Source organism: Sinohyriopsis cumingii, chromosome 9 (genome assembly GCF_028554795.1).
Source record: "Sinohyriopsis cumingii isolate HCF-2022 chromosome 9, ASM2855479v2, whole genome shotgun sequence".
Lineage (NCBI taxonomy): Eukaryota > Metazoa > Mollusca > Bivalvia > Unionida > Unionidae > Sinohyriopsis > Sinohyriopsis cumingii.
The window spans coordinates 55,157,019-55,181,333 of NC_142969.1; the positions used below are offsets into that span (position 1 = coordinate 55,157,019).

The 24,315-nt window shown below is 34.4% G+C and overlaps 1 protein-coding gene across 1 annotated transcript in view; it reads left to right on the forward strand.

Annotated features, from left to right (window-relative positions):
• The window catches only part of LOC149791850 (transcription activator GLI3-like), a 213,162-nt gene that overhangs the window by 60,034 nt on the left and 128,813 nt on the right, over positions 1 to 24,315 (forward strand). The window contains exon 2 of the mRNA XM_089970358.1: positions 4,316 to 4,442. Coding sequence (XP_089826484.1) covers positions 4,349 to 4,442 — 94 coding nt within the window. The 5' untranslated portion in view covers positions 4,316 to 4,348. The remainder of the gene's footprint in view (positions 1 to 4,315; positions 4,443 to 24,315) is intronic.

The window sequence follows — 24,315 nt, forward strand, 5'->3', positions numbered from 1 at the left end:
AACCATGGCATCACATATGAGTGTTTAGATGGGTAACTATGGCATCAGAAACTAAGGTCTGGACATCCCACAGTGAGAAGTTAATTTCTCATCAGGGGACTTCTTACTTTCTCCAGCTTGAACAGGTCTTTTGGCCTTGTTTGTACTGGCAGTAAATATTCTAAAAATGCATGCATTGTGTATATTGTGTCAGTTATGCTAACACTGAAATTAAATATTTAGTACTTACAAGTTTTTAGAATGGATTTATTTTTCAATAAATTGTTTTCCACTATACTGAAGGAGATGTTTTGGATTTTTTTTATGTTTTTGGTGATTTATGGCAAAGCAAAGAAAGGGCTTTTTTTTTAAACTACTGAGTCAGTTGGATCAAAATGTATTGCCCAAAGGCTCACAGTCCCAGACATCCTGGGCTGATCCAGTCATTGGATCTGAACCTGAACCTTTCTGGTCACAAGTCTGGCACTCCAATCACTGAGCCACCATGATTCCATCCTCCATTAGTTGCCACTTCCATACACTTATACAGAATTCAAACATGTTAACAGTAAAATTAATGAAATAAAAGAGCTAGAAGTCTTTAGAATTTATACTATTACTTCTGTTGCTGTATCGCTAATGTTTAAAAAATGTTTTATTTCAGTTTATAGTTTTAGAATTTTTAACATAACCAGGATTTTGCTGATGTGTCATATAAACATACACACCATACATACATACATACATGCATGCATACATGCATACATACATACATACATACATACATACATACAGACAGACAGACACACACACACATACATAATGCATTTTTCTAGCTGGATTAAAACCAACATATCAACAAAATTGCTCATCACATATACCAATGCAACTTTAAAATTTGGACCAGATTATTACGTTTTGCAATAAAATGCTCTGTATCGAATATAAATTGGGTATTTCATTCCCAGATTTGGAATTAAATACATTTTTAAAATTTCAGCAGTGGTTTTTGTGAACACTGCTTAACAAAATGTACACTGAGACTGTTTTAATCATCAGAGTCATAATGAAGCATTTTTCAATGCAGCTTAGTGACCAAGACTAGTTTAGTCTGCATTTGTTATATGGCTCAGTTTTTGAGTGAGTGTTCTAACAGTAATAGGTACTATAAATTTGAAGGTGCACAGAACATTTGGAACGTGAACCAATATCATAGTTTCTATTGATCAAACACACTATCATGCAACATAGACTGTGCTTACAACAGGAGTATGCAATATGCTGACACCTTTGGACCAAATGTTTAAAATGACACTGTTTTTGTGTGATTTTTTTTCTGTATGCACTTTTAAACAGATTACCTGTGTACAACATGCAGATGTTCTGCTTATCTAGATCTCGATGTTTCCAAACCTTTTAAGTAGAATGTGCTTGTATTATTTGCTGGACTGTACATTGGAAAAGCTACTGTCTATCTATTATATGCAATTGTTTGATGATTCCTGCTTCATTTTAAACATGAGAGAGAGAGAGAGAGATTTTGGATTAAAGAATTAGTTAATATGAGTACTTATTAGTTAATATGAGTACATACTGGTTAATATGAGTACATACTGGTTAATATGAGTACATTCTGCTCAGTATGAGTACATACTGGTCAATATGAGTACATACTGGTCAGTATGAGTAGATACTGCTCCATATGAGTACATACTGCTCACTATGAGCACATACTGCTTAATATGAATACAAACTGGATATTATATGAGTATATACTGGTCAGTAGGAGTACATACTGGTCAGTAATGAGTTTATACTGGTCAGTATGAGTACATAGTGGTTGATATGAGTAAATACTGGCCAATATGAGTACATATTGGGTAATATGAGTAAATACTGGCCAATATATACTGGTCAATATGAGTACACACTGGTTAGTATGAGTATATTGGTCAATATGAGTACATATTGGTCAGTATGAATTACATATTTGTTATATGAGTACATACTGGTCAATATGCATACATTGTTGTTGTTATTGTTGTGGGGTTTAGCACAATTTTTCAGCACATGATAGGCTATACATGGCAGCCAGTATTAATGGTGGAGGAAGAACCTGGGAAAACCCCAGAAAGAACCACCAACCCACGAGAAGCTACTGGCAAGCTTTTGCACATATCCACATTGGCTGAATCCAAGACTCAGACCAGTGCAGACAGAGGTGAGATAGCAGTAATCCGTAATGGAGAGTGCTTTAGACCACTTGGCCACTCGGGGTCCATGTATGAGTACATACTGGTCAATAGGAATAAATAATGGTCAACATGAGTACATTCTGGTAAAAATATTTACTTAAAAGATAATTTAGGAGATGACTAATTTGAAGTCATCATTTTCTGGATTTTATTTTCCTTCTCTTTGAAAAATGCTGGAAAGAAGGTTGCAAATAAGGTTAGGAATCATGGTAAGAAAGTTGAATTTTTACTTTGAAAAACTGCATAAGCAATTTGCAAAATAAAAATATACATAAATAATAGATATGTTAATGAAGTTTTTATCCTTAAATTTGCACAAAACTTGAAATTGTGCTGTTTCAAAATTCTTGTAGTGATATTGTAAAATTTACACTTAAAAAAATTAACAAGCCCCTTAATAATGGCCAACATTATACACTTATAAGCTGATAGTAATGGATCCTAAGTAGTTTTGACTTGTAGAAGCATTTTCTCATGAAAAAAGAACATTCCTGTCAGTGAATTAAGCTTCCTCCATTAATCTTCCTGTCAAGAGTCATAAAGATGGTCCCATGATAACTTAAATGTAAAAAAAATGTAAGCCAAATGTTTTGAGTTTCTAGCCCAGATTCCCTTCCTCCACTTGCCCACATGAGTGGAAGGGGTCAAGATAAGGTAATTAGATTTAACTCTTACCTTTCAAGTTTTGTTACAATGATAAAGTATGCTTGGATGCCACCAACAGATATCCCTGACAGAAGGTGAAAAGTCACTCTCATTGGAATTACTGGAACTTTATTTTTCTTAATCTTTCTGCATTTTTGATAGTCTTAATTTAGTTTCTTGGAGTTCTGCCTGGTTTAGCTTAATTTGACCAGAATGACTTTAGGACCATGATTATGTGGAAAAATGGAAACCAGTCTGCAAATGGCTGAACATAGAGTATACAGGTTTGAAGAGCCATGATTGGTTGATAATGAAAAGTAAAATTTAGTAATAAGAGTCTTCTGAAAGTTTATCCTATTTATTCTATTTGTAACTGAAATTTGGACAGTGGTTTACTGATGCAATTTCAATCCTTTTACAGGCTTGACATTTAGAATACTCAATAATGAAATTAATACCTGATTCTTTAGGTGTGGGACTGAAAACACATTTCAAACACATGTTGATAAAATAAAGCCCTGGCAAATATAGTTTTCTCGACACAGAAGCTTGCATCAAGGATGGATCTGTACAGAAAGGAATAGCTTTTATCATGAGCATTAAAAAGATTAAACGGATAAGTGCAATAATAGAAACCTATTTCCACATGTATTCACTTGGATTTGGTGTTTTATGGCACATAAATAGTGGGTTATTTAGTGCCATGGCAATTGGAGTAAAGTGCCTTGCCCAAGAATGCCCTACAGTAGTTGACATGGTACACTAACCACTAAACCACTGCAGTTTCTATGGCCATTAATTGCTTCACATGACATGCAGAAGAATGGGCCTATTCACCTCCCCCCAATCCCCCATGGAGATGTGTATTACAATTTCAGATTAAAAGTTTATAGTATCAGTAATTCTACCATGAAAATTTTGTACTTAGTAATGAGCCTTTAAAAAATCCATATAAAACTCTGGGAAATTTGTAAGGGAAGAATTTTTCTTAAAATTTATAAGGTTGGCCATCTGGGCTTATAGGCTGAGATACATAACTGTTTTTATCTTGAGTGTATGCAAGTATACAATTTAGAAAAATAATTGCTACCCATACAACATAAATATTAATAAAACAAAGCTGTCACCTCCTTCCCATAAACCCCATGTTTGCTGTGCATACATGTATAGAATGAACATCCAATTACCTCAGTCACAAAACTTCACTCAGTGACAAAACATACTTGAAAATATTCTAAGAAATCAAAAGGCTGCATGTTTATATCTTGAGCAATATTTTTAGGTCCTGAGGAACAATTATTACTTGAAATGTTGAATCTGCTAGATCAGATAATAATAATAATAATAATAATAATAATAATAATAATACTATATTATAGGTAATACTGATAATAATTACAAGAAAACTATGGTATATTACTTATTTATGTTCACAGATGTACCAAAGAATGTAAGAGGAAAGTAATAAAATGTCAGATGACAGAGAGAACTCATCTCACAGTGTCAAGGCAAAAGTGGCCCATAGTTCGGTGTCCGCAAAAGATGCAGATGAAGAATATGAAGGTAAGTAAAGTCACATTTTAGCAAATGTGAACATTTTGAAATATTTAATAAAGGACAAAAATTATTATACCATATGTAGCCAAGTAGAAAGAGCAGTCAACTGTGAAAATCTCATGTAGATCTAGAGACTCTGTTGCATAATGCACAGGTAGATTAGGGTTTATATGTACACTTACAGGGTCTACTCTTAAATAAACATTTTGGATGGAAATTTCCTCTTGTTTTAAGTAAAAAGGGGGAATTTTCTAAATGTAAGAGGGATTTAACAAATAAATAAATGCAGGGCTCGTAAAAATATGTTCTGTTTTTTTGTAGGCATATTTTTAAGATATTATTGTGAATCCCACAATCACATGTCTTAGAAATTCCACGATCACATGTCTTAGAAATTCCACGATCACATGTCTTAGAATTCCACAATTAACATGTCCAAGAATCCCACAATCACATGTTATAGAATCCCACAATAATATCCTAGAATCCAAAATCTCCTATCTGAGAGTCTCACAATAATATCATAGAATCACACAAATACATGTTCTAGAATCCAACAGTCACATGTCCTAGAATTCCACAATTGCATGCCTTAGAATGCCGCAGTCACTTGCCCAAGAATCCCACAATCACATGTACAAGAATTTCAGAATCAAATTTACAAGAATCCCACAATCAATCACTTGTACAAGAATCCCACAATCACTTGTACAAGAATCCCACAACTTCACCTAATAGAACAGAGCCTGCATGTAAAGATTTAAGTTGAACAAGCTGTGTTGACACTTGTCTGCTGGCTTGAAATGTGTTTTGTTTCAAGACAGGAGAACAAACGTTTTATTTATAGACTAGAGATTCTCCAAAACTGTTATGCTGAAATGAATTTATACACCATATCAAATTAGTTCTTAATTTCAAGTTAGAAGAAAGCTCAGATTGCATTTTGTATTCATAACATGCTTATGCATCCAAATATTTGTTAGCTTTACAGTGTGCATGGAATGCAGAACGAATTTCGATATATACAAATTTGTTTAACTACATCATAGAAGATGGATGATCTGATATCAGTAAAAACATTTAAATCATTCAGATCTGGGTTTTCAAATTCAGAAAGACAGACAGAATATCCATAATAAACACCATGCAGAAACATAGATTGAATTATCTATATTGAACACCATACAGAAATGCAGACTCAATATCCATATTGAACACCATATCAAGACTGAATATCCATGTTATGCACCATAAAGAAACAGACTGAATATCTATAATGAACACCATACAGAAACACATACTGCATATCCATATTGAATACCATACAGAAACACATACTGCATATCCATATTGAATACCATACAGAAACACATACTGCATATCCATATTGAATACCATACAAAAACACATACTGCATATCCATATTGAATACCATACAAAAACACATACTGCATATCCATATTGAATACCATACAAAAACACATACTGAATATCAATATTGAACACAATACAGAAACAGACTGCATATCCATATTGAACACCATGTCAATCATATTAAGATTAAAATGGCTATGTAATACAAGATGGCAGAGCTATGTGAACACTGTTCACAGTCAAGTGCATGTTATACTTGACCAATTATGTTAATTCTCATAGAAGTTTGGTTGACACAGACAGGTGGTTTCATTATTTTTAATAAAGGAAGACTATAACATGATTTAGTTACATATATCAAGAACTTAAAAGGCTCAGGAGTGTCCAGAGGTGGAAAGGAGACCCCCCCCCAACCATATTTAACCCCAAACCCAGAGATCATTCTTTGTGCACGTGTGGTTTTTAAAATACATTAACTTAAAAGCAGCAGGTGTGTGGAGTGTCAAACTCACAGTGAAGTCTCATTTTGTGCAGAGATTTCAAAATATAATCAAGGTTCTGTTGGGTAATGCAAAGTATTAATTAAACATTGCTTATAAAACAAAACAAAAAACAAATGCATGAACTTAAGTATTGATTTAGTACCAGCATTGGAGTGCCAGTATGGTGGCATGAAAAAGTTAATTAGGCAGGAGAAACAGTATACCCTCTATACTCACTTATAAGACAAGTCCAACTGCAAACTACACAGACCAAGATCTGCCATCGCATAATGCACTGGCATATCTGGGTCTGTGCATTTTGTTAGGAGGAATCAGTAGAACAAATAACATAGACCCTGATCTACATTATGCTATAGCAGATCTGGAGTTTTGTTGTTTGCATTTCAGCATGACATAAGCAAGGATAGATTGTGTACAATAGATTATAGAAGCATGGTGATGTAATCAAAGCGAGGAGAGAGTTTTCACCAACAGACATCTTATGATACCTAGTTGGTTCTAAATGACACTGGTGCCAGTTCTATATTGCATATGGCTGCCATGATGACTATCTTAAAAATCTTGTTGTCATTATTCCCCCTGAATGGATGGTCATTATGACTTTGATTTTTCACCACCACACTTCTAATGATGCCTGCTTTGTCTTCAGTGAAAGCTGACATCCATTATGTTCACCACAGCAGCTAATTTGAATATCATATTATCTTGAAAGAATATTTGAGATGGTTTCAACACTCAGCAGTTAAAATGAAGAAATGATTTTGTCTTGATCATCCTAGAAATTCTTCTCACCCATTAGAGCATCAGTCCCTTCAAGAGATCTCAATTTTTATTTTCACTCAGACAAAAATTGGATCTGTACCTGTCTTTGCATTATGAGCCTTATGAGTGTGATGTGATCTTTCAAAAACCCATTCTCAGGGGTCCTAAGTTCAAACTCAGGGTCTTGTGTCAAAATGTTAAGTTTTCCCTCAAAACTTGAGAACCTGTTGAGATTAAGGTATGATGATTACTATATTTTTGTGTGCTGTTTTGTTGACCAATCTTTTAGTATCAAGGTCTCATGTTAGTATTTATATATTTACATTTCTGTATGATTTTCCTTTCTGCTCTTTAACTTGTGAGCTATTTAAAATAAGTTAATGAAATTTTGTATACTTTAATATTGCCACTAGAAGATTCAAGATCTGGCATCATAATTTCAAGGTCAAGGTCAAGGCTTCAGGTATTTTATAATTGCATTTGTTGCTGCTTTAAAACTTATAAAGCTGCTGGAGGTTCAGGGATGAACCATGGTACATTGTGTGTTTCTCTGGTGCCATCTCATATATTTCATTCAAGATTTTGTCTGGTCAGTTTCTTCCATTTTCTGCAGATTTACCCCAGTGCCTGTTGAGATGCATGTACAAAACTTCATTACTGTTCAGATCATCCTAGGAACTGTACAGCTTCATTATGAGTCAGTCAGATTTCATCACAGTATTCTTTTTGTGTCCTTGCCACAGTGGGGCAATGGTCAGGATGAAGGAAAAAAAATCAATTTGTTTTTATTTTAACTCCTGTTTTGAATTAAAGTTTGAAACAAAGTATGAAAACTCTAAAGTGTAATACAGGATCACTGATCTTGGAAAGGGTTCTGAATTAAGGGGTGTGCTAAATTCAAAGGATAACTTTGCCTTTATAAAAGGTACATTTGTTTGCCAATGGTGTAAGTCTCACTGGATGAAGAGGTGGGTGGGAGCAGAAGCAATGGGTTTTCTAGGAGAGATTTTACTGCATGTACAAAATCCATGCCTGTAAATGTTGCTATGCAGACGTTTTGACAGCCTTACATATATTTAACATAAACTTTCCTGAAATAAGTTAAGTATAGAAACTGTTTAAGTTGTTCACGGTCTAAAAGCAAAACACAAATATGTGTAGATTTTTTTTATTTCTGGTGTAAAAATTTAACATTGCAATTTTTTGTCTCAAAATTAGCTGTGTACATAGATCTGCTGTAATTGCATGTCAACCCAGATCTGGATCTGTAATTCACAGCTGTGATTTAATGAATGATACATAATGGCACACTGCTTGTGGTTGAATGCACATTTGTATGGGTGATTTTAGACTGTATTCTGTTGGGTAGACCTCCTCTTCTTCCACAAAGATAATGTTACAAAATTGTGGCTTCTACCTTGGTGTTTTGTAACATTGGGCAATTTGTCAATGTTTGATATTGTCAGCTCTTTGTTTCCAGTCTTGCTATCAGTTTGTGTAACTCTTCTGTCACTCCCATGGGTCAGGGCTTTGACTTTTGACATTTGATCTTCCTCAGGTGTGGCAGATTTAGAGGTTTGTGTCTTCAGAATTTTGGGAATTACAATTTATTTTCAACAATGGGAACAATTACAAAAGGTCTGAACAATTTCTGACCTGTCGGTCAGTTTTGAGTGAAATTACAAATGTGGAAAGGAAAAAATGAATTTGATACAAGATTATGTGAAAGGTTATCTGGTGCATGCATCAAAAGTCCAAGATAATATTTAATTATATATATTAATTATGTTATATTTTGTCCAATAAACTTTCTGTTGGAGGAGGAGGTAACTGAACATTAAATTCATGTACAAGTCATTGTCCTGTGGTGTACATTGCTGTTGTCAAGTGGTGTACATCATTGTGCTAACAGAAAACCATGTAGACCCGGAACTGACATCGCATAACATACCAGCAAATTTAAAGTTTTAGCCTGGGTCACCTGGCCTGCTTCAACTTTCATCCCTATGCAATGGAAACCAAAACATGACCATGGGGAGAAAACAGCATGAAATTAAAATGAGGTGCCCCAAATTTTGCAGCACGTGATGGGGCTGTGTGTGCTAAGTGAAATGAAATTAATGATAAAAACAAAGCTTGTCAGTTTGCACCTTTCATGCAAACAAAAGTAAAATTTGGTATGACTGAGACAAACTGTATGCAAGGACAATATCATTTTGTCTTAATTCTGATGTCAACGCTTTCTCAAGGGATGACATCAAAATATATCTACCTGATGTAAATAGGATACAGTGGACCACACTGAGCACAGTTTGTTTTTGTTTTTGTCACAGACATCAATCTGCAAATAATTGTATGGACACGGTCTGACTATGCTGAAATTACAGTAATCAAAATCTAAAATCTGTTTCTACATGAATGATTAAGGATACCCTTCTATTTTCCTGAAATATACATACAGCCACACACATTATAACTGATTTATGCATGAAAAGTTGGTGCATTATAAATTAGTGATAAAAGGACAAAAACAAAATGATGAGAGGATGAGGATAATATATGAGTGTTCCTGATCAATAGAGGACTACTTCGTGATGAGAAAACTACTTCATGAGGAGTGCTACTTTACAGAGAGAAGTACTCAATAACAATACCACATCATGAACACTACTCAGTGGGGAAAAATACTTCAAGAGGAGTGCTACATCATTTAAGAAAATTGCATCATGCAAGTACTCCATAACAAAATACTACATCATGATGAGTACTACTTTACAGAGAGAAGTATACTTCATAACAATACTACATGATAATGAACACTACTCAGTGGGGAAAAATACTTCATGAGGAGTGCTACATGATTTGAGAAAATTACATGCAAGTACTCCATAACAAAATGCTATATCATGCTGAGTACTACTCAGTGGGGAAAAATACTTCATGAGGAGTGCTACATGATTTGAGAAAATTACATGCAAGTACTCCATAACAAAATGTTATATCATGCTGAGTACTACTCAGTGGGGAAAAACACTTCATGAGGAGTGCTATATCATGGAGAGAAAACTACACCATGAGAAGTGCTATTTCATTGAGAGAAAACTACACCATGAGAAGTGCTATATCATTGAGAGAAAACTACACCATGAGAAGTGCTATTTCATTGAGAGAAAACTACACCATGAGAAGTGCTATTTCACTGAGAGAAAACTACACCATGAGAAGTGCTATTTCATTGAGAGAAAACTACACCATGAGAAGTGCTATTTCATTGAGAGAAAACTACACCATGAGAAGTGCTATTTCATTGAGAGAAAACTACACCATGAGAAGTGCTATTTCATTGAGAGAAAACTACACCATGAGAAGTGCTATTTCATTGAGAGAAAACTACACCATGAGAAGTGCTATTTCACTGAGAGAAAACTACACCATGAGAAGTGCTATTTCATTGAGAGAAAACTACACCATGAGAAGTGCTATTTCATTGAGAGAAAACTACACCATGAGAAGTGCTATTTCATTGAGAGAAAACTACACCATGAGAAGTGCTATATCATTGAGAGATAATACATTATTAGGAATACTGCATAACAGGGAGAAAAAAATTTAAATTAGCTGTTAATTTTATTTATTCTTCTTTCACAATTAAAATTTTTCTTTTGTATATCTTTCATATTTTGATTTCTGACTTGGTATAAACCAAATGTTTGTTAAATTTAGTATGACTAGTATAGCACTGACAGTTTGTCTTAATGTAATGCAATTCAATGTTCATTGTACAACTAGCATAGTCCTTATCTAATTACTCAGTATATACCAATTATTGTGAAGTGACCTGTAAATTTAGAATTAGCTGAGTGTGACCCTTTTCTGACCCCTAAAGTGAAGGTTGCATGATCATTTTACATTCCATATCTTGGTAATGTCAGAACAAGGAAACCACAATTCCTGGTAGGTTACTAGAATGACATCCATAAATGTGATCTGATGTTAGATATATCAGAAGAGTGGTCAGATTGCTCATGATGAATGCTTTTTTGTCACATCATCAGGCTTTAGTTATTCATCTCATGTACTATCTTTTGATGACACTTACAATGAAGGCTTACTGATTAACCTGGGCTTGGGTTAACATAAAGTTTATTATGATGAATTGTTTTAGTTCACCTTGCCATAAAGTCATGTGGCCATAATGTATTCCATGCATCAGAATTTTACTTCTTCTGAACCAATTTAACCAAACTTGGCAGAGATCATCTTGGAATAAAGGGCTTTCAAATGTATACAACTGATGCTGATCTACCATCAAATATTACCACCATTACTAACAGTAGAAATGTCTCTGAAATGCCTTTTCCTCAAAAACTGCTGAACAGAATATGACCAAAATCTGATAGAATCATCCAGTTGATGTCTTTCACGTTCATAAAATTGATGCCAATATGTGATTAAATGTAGTAGCTGTTACCAAAAATAGAAAAGTGTTTAAACTCTCTTGTCAAAGAATATATGACTGCAAACACTGATCCTGATTTTTTTCTCTGAATCCTGATTTTTTTCTCTGAATCCTGATTTTCCCCCCTCCAAATCCTGATTTTGTTTCCTTGGGCAAAATGATTTTCATTCCACTCAAGTGGCAGGTCTGCATCATGCTCACTATGTCCCACATTTTGCTCAGAAAAAGGCAAGACAGCGATACCTACAATAACATGTTAAGACACCGCTGTGGCATTTAGTCAGACGATTACAGCAGCAGCTGTGCCCTTGTGAGAACTGAGAGACACCCATGCTCTTACATAAGAGAGAGACAGACAGACAGACAGATGGAGACAGGCACAGACAGAGAGAGAGAGAGAGAGAGAAAGAAGAGAAAGAGAAAGAAGAAAGAGAGAAATTTTTCTTCCATAATATATGCACATAATCACTAGCCCATAAAAAACACTTCCTTTGGACAGTTATACAGTTGATTGACATAGAGGCAATTAAGTGGTATAGTGGTCAGAAATAAACAGGCACCATTTTGACAGATTACTTGCTTGGCACTGACAACAGCTAAGGTGATGTGGTGTCAAGTATTTTGAACACTGCTGTGTGCATTATGCTGATTTGAATAGGTACACTAAGTGGAAAAAATATTTCATATGAAGTTAGTTAAATCCAAGAGATGCATGTTGAAGACAGGTTGATATACATACTGGTACTTGCCTTGAATGACAATGTTTAAACCATCTATATTATAAAAAAAACATTATTGGCAATTTCATGATCAATAGCAATGTGTCAAGTCATGTTTTCCTCTGTATACAAAATGCAAAACACAATTATTTTAGTAGTTGGAATGATGTACAAGTATGATTAATTTTTTAAGCAAAATGTTGAAATGCAGATGTCATTCAGGGAAGGATTGCCCATTTGCAAAATCAAGCAAAACTAAATTTTAAAACTCCTGGTTGATGGAGTTTAAATTTGTGAGGGTCAGTATTGGAATGCTATTCTTTTGCAAACACCATATTGGCATTAGTCCTCATCAAACACAGCAGCACCACCCAACATCGGGACAATGCATTAATCCAGAGCTCAGTCCCAACAGTAATTAACATGTTTAAACAATCAAGTATTGACCATGTCCCATGACCTAAGTACTTTATGAAATTATGTTGCAGAACACAATTTACAGTTTGTATTTACATATCATATAATTGTTATGACCTGCATATTTTATATTCCCTCACAGCAATACAGATGCAAAAAGATCATTTTCCACACTGAGAATTTTTTTTAGTGAGATCAGAAAGTCTCAAGCAAATGCAATGGTATACGCAAATGACACTTAAATTACCGTCTGTACTGAACTGGTAAGAGCAGGAAAGTCTGCGTACCACTGCCCAATTGATTTTAAAGACAGAAACCTTGTGTATGTAGTAATTTAATATCTGCATTGTTGTAATTTTGTGTGTGTGTGGGCACAAGTTTGTGTGCATGTGCAGTGATGATATCTGACAATGCTATTTGCTATTTTTTTTGGGTACGTGTATTAAATGCTTCAAGGAAAACAGATATTTTATTTTGTTTATTTCAGATTTGAATTTCCAGTCATTTTGTATCAGTTTACATGAATTTGAAACCCTATTCTCAATTGTTTCATGTTGCTTCTTTTGGGTAACATGCACTGACCAACCTTGGGACCACAGCACACATCTTTTGAGTCCCCAAAAGCCCCTAACACATCTGGGACCTTGGAAGGTATGAAGTAGAGAGTTTTTTAAGTTTTGATCAAAAGAGACGTATATGCGTATTAAAGTATTGTGATATTATTCTGACTGTGGTATATAGATTCAGGAGTAAATTATGTTTTTCCTTAAGGAATTGATAGTCTTCGTTGACATTTTGGTAGAGAACAGTGTCATTATTTGGTGGTCTTACAGTATTTCATTGTACAGATTTCAATGGAGAGTTTTCATTCAAAAGGTAGTGTAATGAAATTTCAATGGGTTTGAAGTGCATGGCAAAGTTCAAGAATAATAATTACTGGTATTTTTCAGACAAACCCACTTTCAACACAGTCTCTTCAGTGTTGGGGTATGCACCATGTCTGATAGATGAGAAGTAAAGTGGGTTTAACGGAGACGTGTAATTAATTCCATTTGACCCTGGATTGGAGCACTGAAGAATGACACGTAATATTTCTTCCCCTGACCTATAATCATTGATAATTTGAGTTTTGCTTTTGTATGAGAAAATGAAAAAGAATCTTTTACCAACATATATGACTCATAGAAACAGGTACCCCTAAAGGGTCAGCAGTATGACTATACATGTAAATTATGACTCATAGGAACAGGGTCTGGAGTATCAATGTAAGTCAAGTATCTTAAAGGGTCTGCAGTATCATTGTAAATAATGTACCTTAAAGGGTTTCAGTATCTATTTAAATCAAGTACCCTTAATAGGTTTCATTATCAATGTAAATCAAGTTAAATATAAATAATGTACATTAAACGGTCTACAGAATTGTTGTAAATTAAGTACTCGTAAAGGGTCTGCAGTAACACTGTAAATCAAGATATTTTGTCCTTGTTACACTGTCTTAAATTATTTAATATATTCAACATTATTTGTGACATAATATTTTAGGAAATTTAACATTATTGAATATGTACCAGTCTAAGATGTAGCCACATATCAAATTACTCACAAAACTGTCTTAAGAGCAGATACTTTTTAAATTAGACTCAAACCAGTCTAAAAAGCAGCACTTTTTAAATTACACTTAAACCAGTCTAAGAAGCAGACACATTTTAAATTACACTCAAACCAGTCTAAGACGTAGAAACCTACTGAATTACTCTCAAATCAGTCTAAAGAGCAGACACTTTTTAAATTACACTGAAACCAGTGTAAGAAGCAGACACATTTTAAATTACACTGAAACCAGTGTAAGAAGCAGACACATTTTAAATTACACTGAAACCAGTGTAAGAAGCAGACACATTTTAAATTACACTGAAACCAGTGTAAGAAGCAGACACCTTGAGAAGTGACCTATGAAGACAGGTGGTTACTTATTAGAGGTTCATTTCAGAATTTTGATTGATGGGATTTTGAAACTGGCTGCTTAGAACAATGATTCGAAAATACCAGTGTAACAGGCTTTCTCCTTAACTTGGTGTCATCCAAGTATTCTGATTACATGCCTCATACCCCCTACCTGACTGAAATAATTTTGATGTTGCCACTGCAGCTAAATATATTTAATGCAGAGATGCCAGCCATTCTGAGGCTTTGGTGGAATTGTTCACTTTGCATAGCCTTAAATTATGTCGCTATTATCACATCCATCAGATTCTGATTTTCTGGTAAAACAACATTTTATACACTGATATCTTGATCAGTGAAATGCCTGTAATCTCTGATTTACTTCATTTGAAAAAGCATTCCCAAACATTTGCATCACAAAAGCAATTGCATATTGACCAGTCAAAATTATGTGAACTATGTGCTCTGATTTTTCTGAGAAAGTTAGGGAAAGACGGTGAAGTGAATGGTTACTGACTACTAACTATATCTTGAAGAAGAAATTCAAAACATGATCCACAAGCAGTTGTGCAACTAGCAGAAATGGCCCTCGGATGTGCAGGGCCCAAGGCTGCAAGTGATGAACAGTGCCTCAGGCAAAAAAATTGCATTGCGAAGTTGATTTCCATCAGCAGCTCAGGGCCCCTGAAAGCACGGGGCCTAAGGCAGTTGCCTCATTTGCCTTGCCATAGGGCTGCGCCTAACAGCTAGAATAATTGGGCCCCTATACAAAGCTTAGCAATGAGCCCCTGCCTAATCTAAAGTGTAAAATTATAATTTCTGGGCTGACTCTTGCTGTATGGTAGCTATGCCACTGTAAACAAGACATAAGCAGCATAAGAGTAGCCTGTAGTAAAGGCTGTCGTTTTTTTGGGTAAATTTAAGAATGTCATTGGTGGGAAAGAAGAATGTAGGAAGTTTGTTTCACCCAAAAATCAGTAAGATTAAATGTTTAAATATATTGTCACACAGAGATTTAAAATATTCCTTTTTATATTTAAGTTCTATTTTTCATGCTAATAATGGTATGGGTTGGAATGAGTTACCGGAAATATGATTTCTGTATCTCAGCATGGTTACATGGTCAGACAGTATCTATCTGTGGTGACATGGTAAGATACTATCTGTATGTATCTTACATAGCATGGTCAGATAGCATTTGTATATATGGTTACATGGTCAGATAGCATTTGTATCTATGGTTACATGGTCAGATAGCATTTGTATCTATGGTTACATGGTCAGACAGCATCTGTATCTGGTTAGACATCCTGGAAGAATAAACAGTTTTGTCAAGAAAGATGAATTGTGCTTCTGTGTAATCAAATCTTTTGCTCGAAATTTAAATGTACGATAAATTTGTAAATAAAAATGTATCATAGCCAAAACTCAACTCTATTGCAAAATGCTTTTATTTATGCTGATAACTTAAGGCCTAATCAGTTTCTCTGTGAACTTTTGTTGGTTTAATGTGATTCCAGGTTTGGTGCCATTATAGAAATAAATTCTAGCAATAATTACAGGGTATTTCAGCAGTTTTTTTTGTGCTGACTATTTTTAATGATCTTTTTATTAAATGCAAATGGATGTTTGGTGATTTATCAAAGAATTCCAACAAAATACCTAGAGGAATTAATAGGTTAATTTCAGACCATCCAGCCTTCATATCTGCCTTTTGGCAGTGAAATGCATATGTTGATGGGGAGATCACTATTGTTTGGTTAAAAGCTTTAAATCTGGATTTTCAGTCTTGAAATCATCAGGTTTAAATAACTCATGGCGGGTTAATGTCTCTGATAAGGCCTCAGATTTCATTACCTGTTGAAATATCCGATGGACTGTATTGAGAAATACCTTTCTTAAAAAAGATGTGGACATTAATTAAATTTACCTTAAATACCCGCTCAAAAGTTCTAAGTCATTTGTTAAAACCAGTGAAGAAAAATGTCTTGCCTCCATATTTCTTCAATGACAATTAAGCCCATACATGATGGTGAGCTTATCCTCCTGTCTGGAACATTATCTTGGCATGTCATTATTTAAAAAAGTTTGAACCATTAATAAGATTCCACACTTGACAAACATTTTGCAAGGTGCCCCCCAACTGCTTATTATAGGAGAAATACAGTAGTCTCACCATAACAATGTTCACTGGAGCATACAGTGGGGTCCATCATCACATTCTACTAATACATTGGACTGCTTTTATTCTAAGATAATTATAGTGAAGGAGTGTGTGTATGTGATTTGGATTTGTAATGTAGCTTTAACAATTTTTCAGTCATATTGCTATGATGTCTTCAGTGTGATAGTTTATTGTGATGTCTAGCACGGGGGCATCATACTGTAGACATGTAGCATCAAGACCCACCCAGTCACATTATCCTTTCACCAGGCCGACCAGTCCTAACACTAACCTATTAATGCTGAGTGCCTAGTGAGGCAGCTGCTAGTACCATTTTTACATGTCTTTGGTATGACTCTGCCAATTTTGAACCAGCAGTCTCCCACGTCTGAGGTGACACTCTAAACACTAGGCCACCAGAGTGGTCCCTAGTGAAGGAGTAACATACCATATAAAAAAATGATCACCTTCGGTATTGTTGCCTGGATTGATTAAATTTTAAAATAATGTTTGAAATTATAGATAGAATAAATAGAGATCTGAGCAGGTATATAGAACAGAATAACAAGAGCCTTCATACATGGAAAAAACAAACATTTTATAAATTACATAAATAACTGTTATAATACATTACATTAGGAAGATACACTTATTTTTTAAATAAATCTTTCACAGAATTTTAAACAGAAATATTTACACTGTGTATAAATAGCCGATCTGTTTTAAATGATAGAATTAGTTCATCATATAATTGAGTGAACGATCAAAGTCATTGCCTTGTACAACTTCATAACCTGCTTATTCCAGTCCACTCCAACTTCACTGTAGTGGTTCATCTAGGTCCTTTTGCTTTTTCCCTTTTCCAACCTCCCTACTGTCTTACCTCTTTTCATCCCTCAGACTTTGTGTGGGTAGGTGGATATGTAAGTACGTAGATACATAGATACTTCGATAAGTAGGTACGTGGATACGTCCATGGAGCTATTTTCCCTTGTGCTTTCAAGCTTTGTTTGCTTCTACCGCCAGAATTGTGACCATTGACTTTCCAGACATCTGGTCCCTTTGACCAATGTTTTATGAGAGAATTTCTTCCAAATTCAGTCCCTTAAATTTTCACTCTTGCAGGAAAGATGCAGACTGACTAGAATTTTTCAACGAGGGCAATTTAACCCCAAGAAATTTCATGTAGGAACCATGCCCCTTATTTAGTGTAACCAGTCAGGATTAATATATTTACTGCCTTTTATAACTAGGCACCAAAACTGTGGTCAGCCTGACTTATAAAATTCCAAACAACAGATCTGGAAAAACTCAGCTTCTGACAGTTCTGATATAAAATCGAAGTTAACCTTCTCTTTTCTAGTCGTCTAATGGTTAAGTAAATGAAGGCTTAATTAAGAATCACTTCCTCTCCTGCATAGACATTAGAAATCATTATATTATAGGGATTTAACAAGTACCTGTTAACATAAATCTAATTAATTATTCTCTTGCTCCAAATTAATGTGTTCTGCATAGATCGACAGAAATTTGCATCCTCACAAAGGCCAGTCTGATTATGTTAACAAATGTTTTTTCAAAGAAAAAAAACAAAACATTTTAGAAATAAATTATGTGGGTACTCAGCTGTACTTAATACTTATAGATCACTTAACCATCAAAATATAAGATTTGGTTTCAAACTTGTAATGTTCTTATACTTATTGACCAGACTTTCTGCACAGAATCTCATGTTCTGAATAACCTCAGTGGTTAGCGTATGGAGTTAGTGTGATGGAGGTATTAGAATCTGTATTGACCAGACTTACACTATGGATGCCTTGTCCTGTTTGGTTTGTTTTTGTGAGATTTTCAGGTCTGGACATAGTGGAGGTTATACTCTTGTAATAATGCATTTTAACAATATTTCTTTGTAAAATGTAACAAATGAAATGATACAAGATCATCTTACAAACATACTAGCATAATATTATATCAGGTTTAAGTAAGTAATCAGATACGTATGCGGTTGATTCAAATTAAGATGACTGAATTTCAGTTTACATTGTTATTATTAACCTTCTTTGTATGCACAGTTTCTGTGCCTTTTAAAATTCTCAGTATATAACATATTTATCTCATGATAAACCCATGCATATCGATAATCCCAACTCCTAATTGTCTCATGATAAACCCATGTATGATGATAATTTCAGCTCCTAATTGTCTCATGATAAACCCATGCATAATGATAATTTCAGCTCCTAATTGTCTCATGATAAACCCATGCATGATGATAATTTTAGCTCCTTATTGTTTCTTGATAAACCCATGCATAATGATAATCCCATTTTCGTAATGTCTCATGATAAACCCATGCATATTGATAATACCAGCTCCATAATGTCTCATGGTAATCCTGTTCATAATGATAATTCAAACTTCTTATTGTCTGATGATAAATCTTTTCATAATGATAATCCAAAATCCCTATTGTCTCAAGATAAACCCATGCATAATGATAATTCCAGCTCCCTATTATCTTGTGATAAACCTGTTTATAATGATAATCCCAATTCCCTGTTGTCTCATGATAAAACCATACATAATGATAATCACAAATCCTTTTTTTCTCATGATAAAACCATGCATAATGATTATCACAAATCCTTATTGTCTCATGATAAACCCATACATAATGATATTCTCAACTCGATACTGTAATAAAGTTTGGCAAATATTTACTAAGGATATCTTTGTCTTACAAAACCCCATCTCATACTTACTGACAAATGAATTAAGCTGATTCATCCCCTCCCCATCTTACAATAAGCAGATCTCATACTTTGTATCATAATTGCAAAGAAAAATAAAAATGTAGTTCAGCATCTGTATCAAACATATCAAATGTCATAACTTTATTATTTAAAATGTTTTATAGTATAAAGTTAAATAGACAGAAACATTTATAATTGCATAACAATTACTGATGCCCTTGTTTGTAGGCAATGATATATAGCAGTTATTTTACTGAAGGCATTATCAGTATCATTAGTATGGTATGATTTGGGTTACAGTTTTGTTAGCATTGTTTTGGTGAGAAGACATAGTCAGTGGAAAGAATCTGTTACATGTATTACAGTCCAACATTTCAAACCCACGACCATGTCTTCCTATTAACCCACTGTGACCATGACCTTTCACCATTTTGACCCCAGGTTCACTTTTACTTGTTCATGTCCTGTAAGTCTTGTTGTAATTTCATTAATAAAAGCAGATGATATAAGTTTATTTCATTAAAACAATGCCAGGTGATTGGAATGACAAATGGATATTGGTTATCAGCTTGATTGTTGCAGGTAAGCAAATGCACAAATATATCCCACGGATAAATAAAGAAGGCACATGAATCAAGAATTGTTAATACTGAACTTGTTGTTTTCATTGTAAGTAAGAGTTCTTTTTTATTTTGCAAAGTATCATAAGTATTAGGCAGCTGTAGTTTAACCTATAGCTCAGCAATATTTGGTCTTCAAAACTTGCTGAGCTTGGAGGAAACCAATGCTATCTTCACTATTGCTTTGAAGTACTAGATGGTGATCCAGGCTGTGGACTGGTTTACATTAATCCCACTTCCTCTTTTCTGACTAACACAAACAAGTCTCTAACATGTTACACAGTCTGCCAGATGCTAGGGATAGATAGAACTGGGGTTGCTGAGGCTAAGTAATCCATGTTAATTCCACACCTCTAGTGCTGGGAGTAATAATGAGTCATTTAGGAGGGATTTCCTCTGAATGCCTTCCTCCTTAAATCTCATTTACCAAAGGTAACAGAGCCAGTTCAAGACTTGGGAACACAGAAACACTGCTGTTTAAGAATATATCAGCTGTGCTGTAGATGTTCTGGATTTCAAATGTTTGGAATGTGAGAGCCATAAATGACTGTTATGCCTTCCTTGTGAAATAGAACCTAGCTTATAGATACTCTTTTTGTGATCTTTACTTCAAGTATGCACATATTTTTTAAGCCTCCCACAAAACATTGAATAGGGGTACACATTATCTTTCTTCTGTCTGTCCTGTCTTATTTCTCATGTCTTATTTTAATCTTTTGAAGGGAGTAATGGCAAATATGCAAGCCTAAATTTTGAACGAGAAGTTACATTTAAAAGACTAAGGTCATGTTGGATTTTCATTATTTTCTGAAAACATTTAATGGAGTTATGTATGGTCACTGTTTGAATTAAAGCATTGCCTGTGTTTACAAATTTAGAGCTTTTCTTAATTGAAAAATGACCTTGATTATTTTTAGTAGCCTTTGTTATTACCCTTGAAATATTTTTTAAATCTCAAACTTCTCTCACCTAAATTTATATCGAAGAGCATTTTGAATAAAGTTTCTCAAAATGGACTAATTAGAAATTTGATATGGACTAATTAATTAAATAGATTTGCATTACCTAGGTCAAGTTCTATGCACCATTTTATATTACAAAAGTGAATAGATTTATGGCCCCTGCTGAAATAGAACTTTGCCATTCAAACTGTGTTAAATATGGTTCAGGTTCAAGGTCATGGATTTGAATCCAGTTTTAGGCCCCCATTTCACCAAATTCTCAAATTTTCTCTTCAGATTTTATTTTATTTTGCTTATGATGCATGAGGCAATATTAAATATTTTTGTTTGAAGTAGGGGTCATGGAAAAATGCAAATTTTGTTTACAGTTTAACACATGGAAACCTTTTCAGTAGTCCATGAAGTCCTTGAAATCCTAAAAATTTCCCTAAAAGGAAGTGAAGGCTCCTTTATGGGAAATTCTAAATTTGAAGAATGAACCCAAATCTCTGCTATATGCTGAACATCCTGTGTAAAATTAAATGTTTCTAACCAAAATATAAAAGCTACATTTAGAAATTGCAATCCTAGGAAGAAATTTTGAGATATTTTGTGAAAATGGGGTAAGTTTCCACTGTGACTTAAAGGACATAGGATTGACATTTGTGTGTACCTCTACTGCTTCAGATGGAGGCATCTTGATTTTGTCCCATCTCTCCAATGGTAATGAACAACTTGTTAGCAACATTGGTAGAAAAACCATGTTGCTTAAACAAGTGAAATTTTGGATTGCTTATTTTAATGCTAATGTAGATGACCAAATTCAATTTCAGGCCTTTAATGCAATTTTTTCAAGTTTTATACATAGTTCCAAACATGTGGGACTTCAGACTATTTTTTGTGTGTGCAAAAGTCTTTAATATATTTGTCTGTGAACTGGAGGATTTTCCAAGAGAAATAATTTGATAATTCAATGCAAAAACTTGTTTCAGTATCCATTGATGACCAAAGAATATAACTGAACATGTTGACCACTTGGTGCAGTTCTGGTAGCATGTCAACATATCATGCACAAGGACCACATTTGAATCCCACTATTAATATAAATTTGTTTTCAATTTATTCTGCAGGCAGGGATTTCTTACCTTGAATCCAGAAAGAGAAACATGTTGTGAACTTATTTTGTCTCTTTGAATGTATACAAAACAGCATTTTGTAGGCAATTACAGCAATATTTCATATTTTTCTAAAGTGTGTGTGTGACTGACTGACTGACTAACCTATATTTATTTTCTTTTCAAAAGAATATTTATTCAGTTGTCTTTATTATTACATGATAATAACAGGAACATTAAAGTAACATTAATGAATACATAACACACTAAACATGTAATATATCTACAAAAGCACTATGATTGTCATTAATCCTCTGCATTGAGATGTATGTATGTATGTATGTATGTATGTATGTATGTATGTAGGTAGGTAGGTAGGTAGGTAGGTAGGTAGGTAGGTAGGTACGTACGTACGTACATATATATATATATGGGTAAAGGGTACAAAATACCCTTGAATTGCAAAATATGAGGAAAAAACATGTATATAATAAAATGGGCCACAAAACTCACTGGAAATGAAATATGAAATGAACAACAGCCAAGAATAACGTGTTAAAGAAATTGAAAATGTAAAATGATGAAATGCATTTATTTATATTTGACTAGCACAGTTCAAATGAATTGTCACATTGGCTGTCCCTTGGAACACTAGGAATCAAATGTTGTGAATAACAATGAAGGACAATGTTCAGATTCAGGAAAGGTTATACACACATTTAGCCCATGGTCTATCTGAAAATGATGCTGCTCGCAAATCCAATATGCCACCAAAGCAGCCATCTTGAAAATTTTATCACTACTCCTCTTGAATGAATGGCCATATCATAAAGGGGTTTTAACTGAGAGACTCCTTATGGTGTCCAGTTGATCATGAATGAACATGGTGCTGATAAGCCATCCAATATGGCCACCATAGTGCTGATCTTGGGTCTAATATGGATGCCACCATAGCCAGCTGGAATTTTTGTTATCTTTACTTCTGAATGAATGTTCATATCATCATGGGGTTTTCACTAAAAGACTTAGTGTTTTATCTTTAAAAAAAATGGTACTGAACTGATGTCCATGATGTGGCTATCTTGAAAATCAAGATTTAGCTCTTCTAGGTTATAAATGAAAATGACTGACCCTCAATATGGCCACCAATGTGACTATCTTGAAAATATTGCTATCTCTGCTCCTCCCAAATGTATCGACATCACCAATAGGCTTTTTATGATACTAATTTGGTCCTGAATGATAATGGTGCCAGTTATACATGCAATACGGCTGCCTATGATAGTTGTTGTAAAAATGTTATTATAACTATTTGTCCTGAATGAAGTTCATTATGACATGGGTTTTTCACCAAAAGATTTCTGATGACATCTACTTTGACCTTAATTAAACTGTTGCCAATCTGACATCCAATATGTCCACCAAGGCAGCTAATTTTAAAATCTTGTTATCATTGAAGAATATCAGAAATGGTTTCAACACTCAACAATTTAAAGAAGAAATGGTATTATTTTTAATTCATGGAAATTCTTCCTGCCCAGTTGAGCATCAAGCCCCTCAAGGGACTCTTGTTTTGATGGGAATACTGGTTATCTACAAAAAATTAATTTGTACTCATCTTCATGAGAGAACATATTAGGTTTTGAAACTTTTAGAAATTTTGTAACTCTGGCAAGGATCATGTAAATGTTATAACGTTTATGGTCGATATCCATCTTTAGGCCTTTTGCTCTGGTGGCGTAGTAGTTAGAGCATCTGCCTCGGATACAGTAGGTCACGGGTTCAAACCCTGGCTGAGTCATACCAAAGACTTATAAAAATGGTACTAGCAGCTGCTTTGCTTGGCACTCAGCATTGAGAGGTTAGTGTTAGGACTGGTTGGTCTAGTGTCAGGATAATGTGACTGGGTGGGACATCATTCCCCAGTGCTAGGCATCACTCTAAACTGTCACACTGCAGACATTGTAGCAATATGACTGAAAGATTGTTAATGCAACATTAAGAATTGAAATCACACACACACATACACATCTTTAAGCCCCTAGTATTTCAAGTTTTCATTGCAATAATTCATGTTTTGATTTGAAAACAGTGAAGGTTTTTGT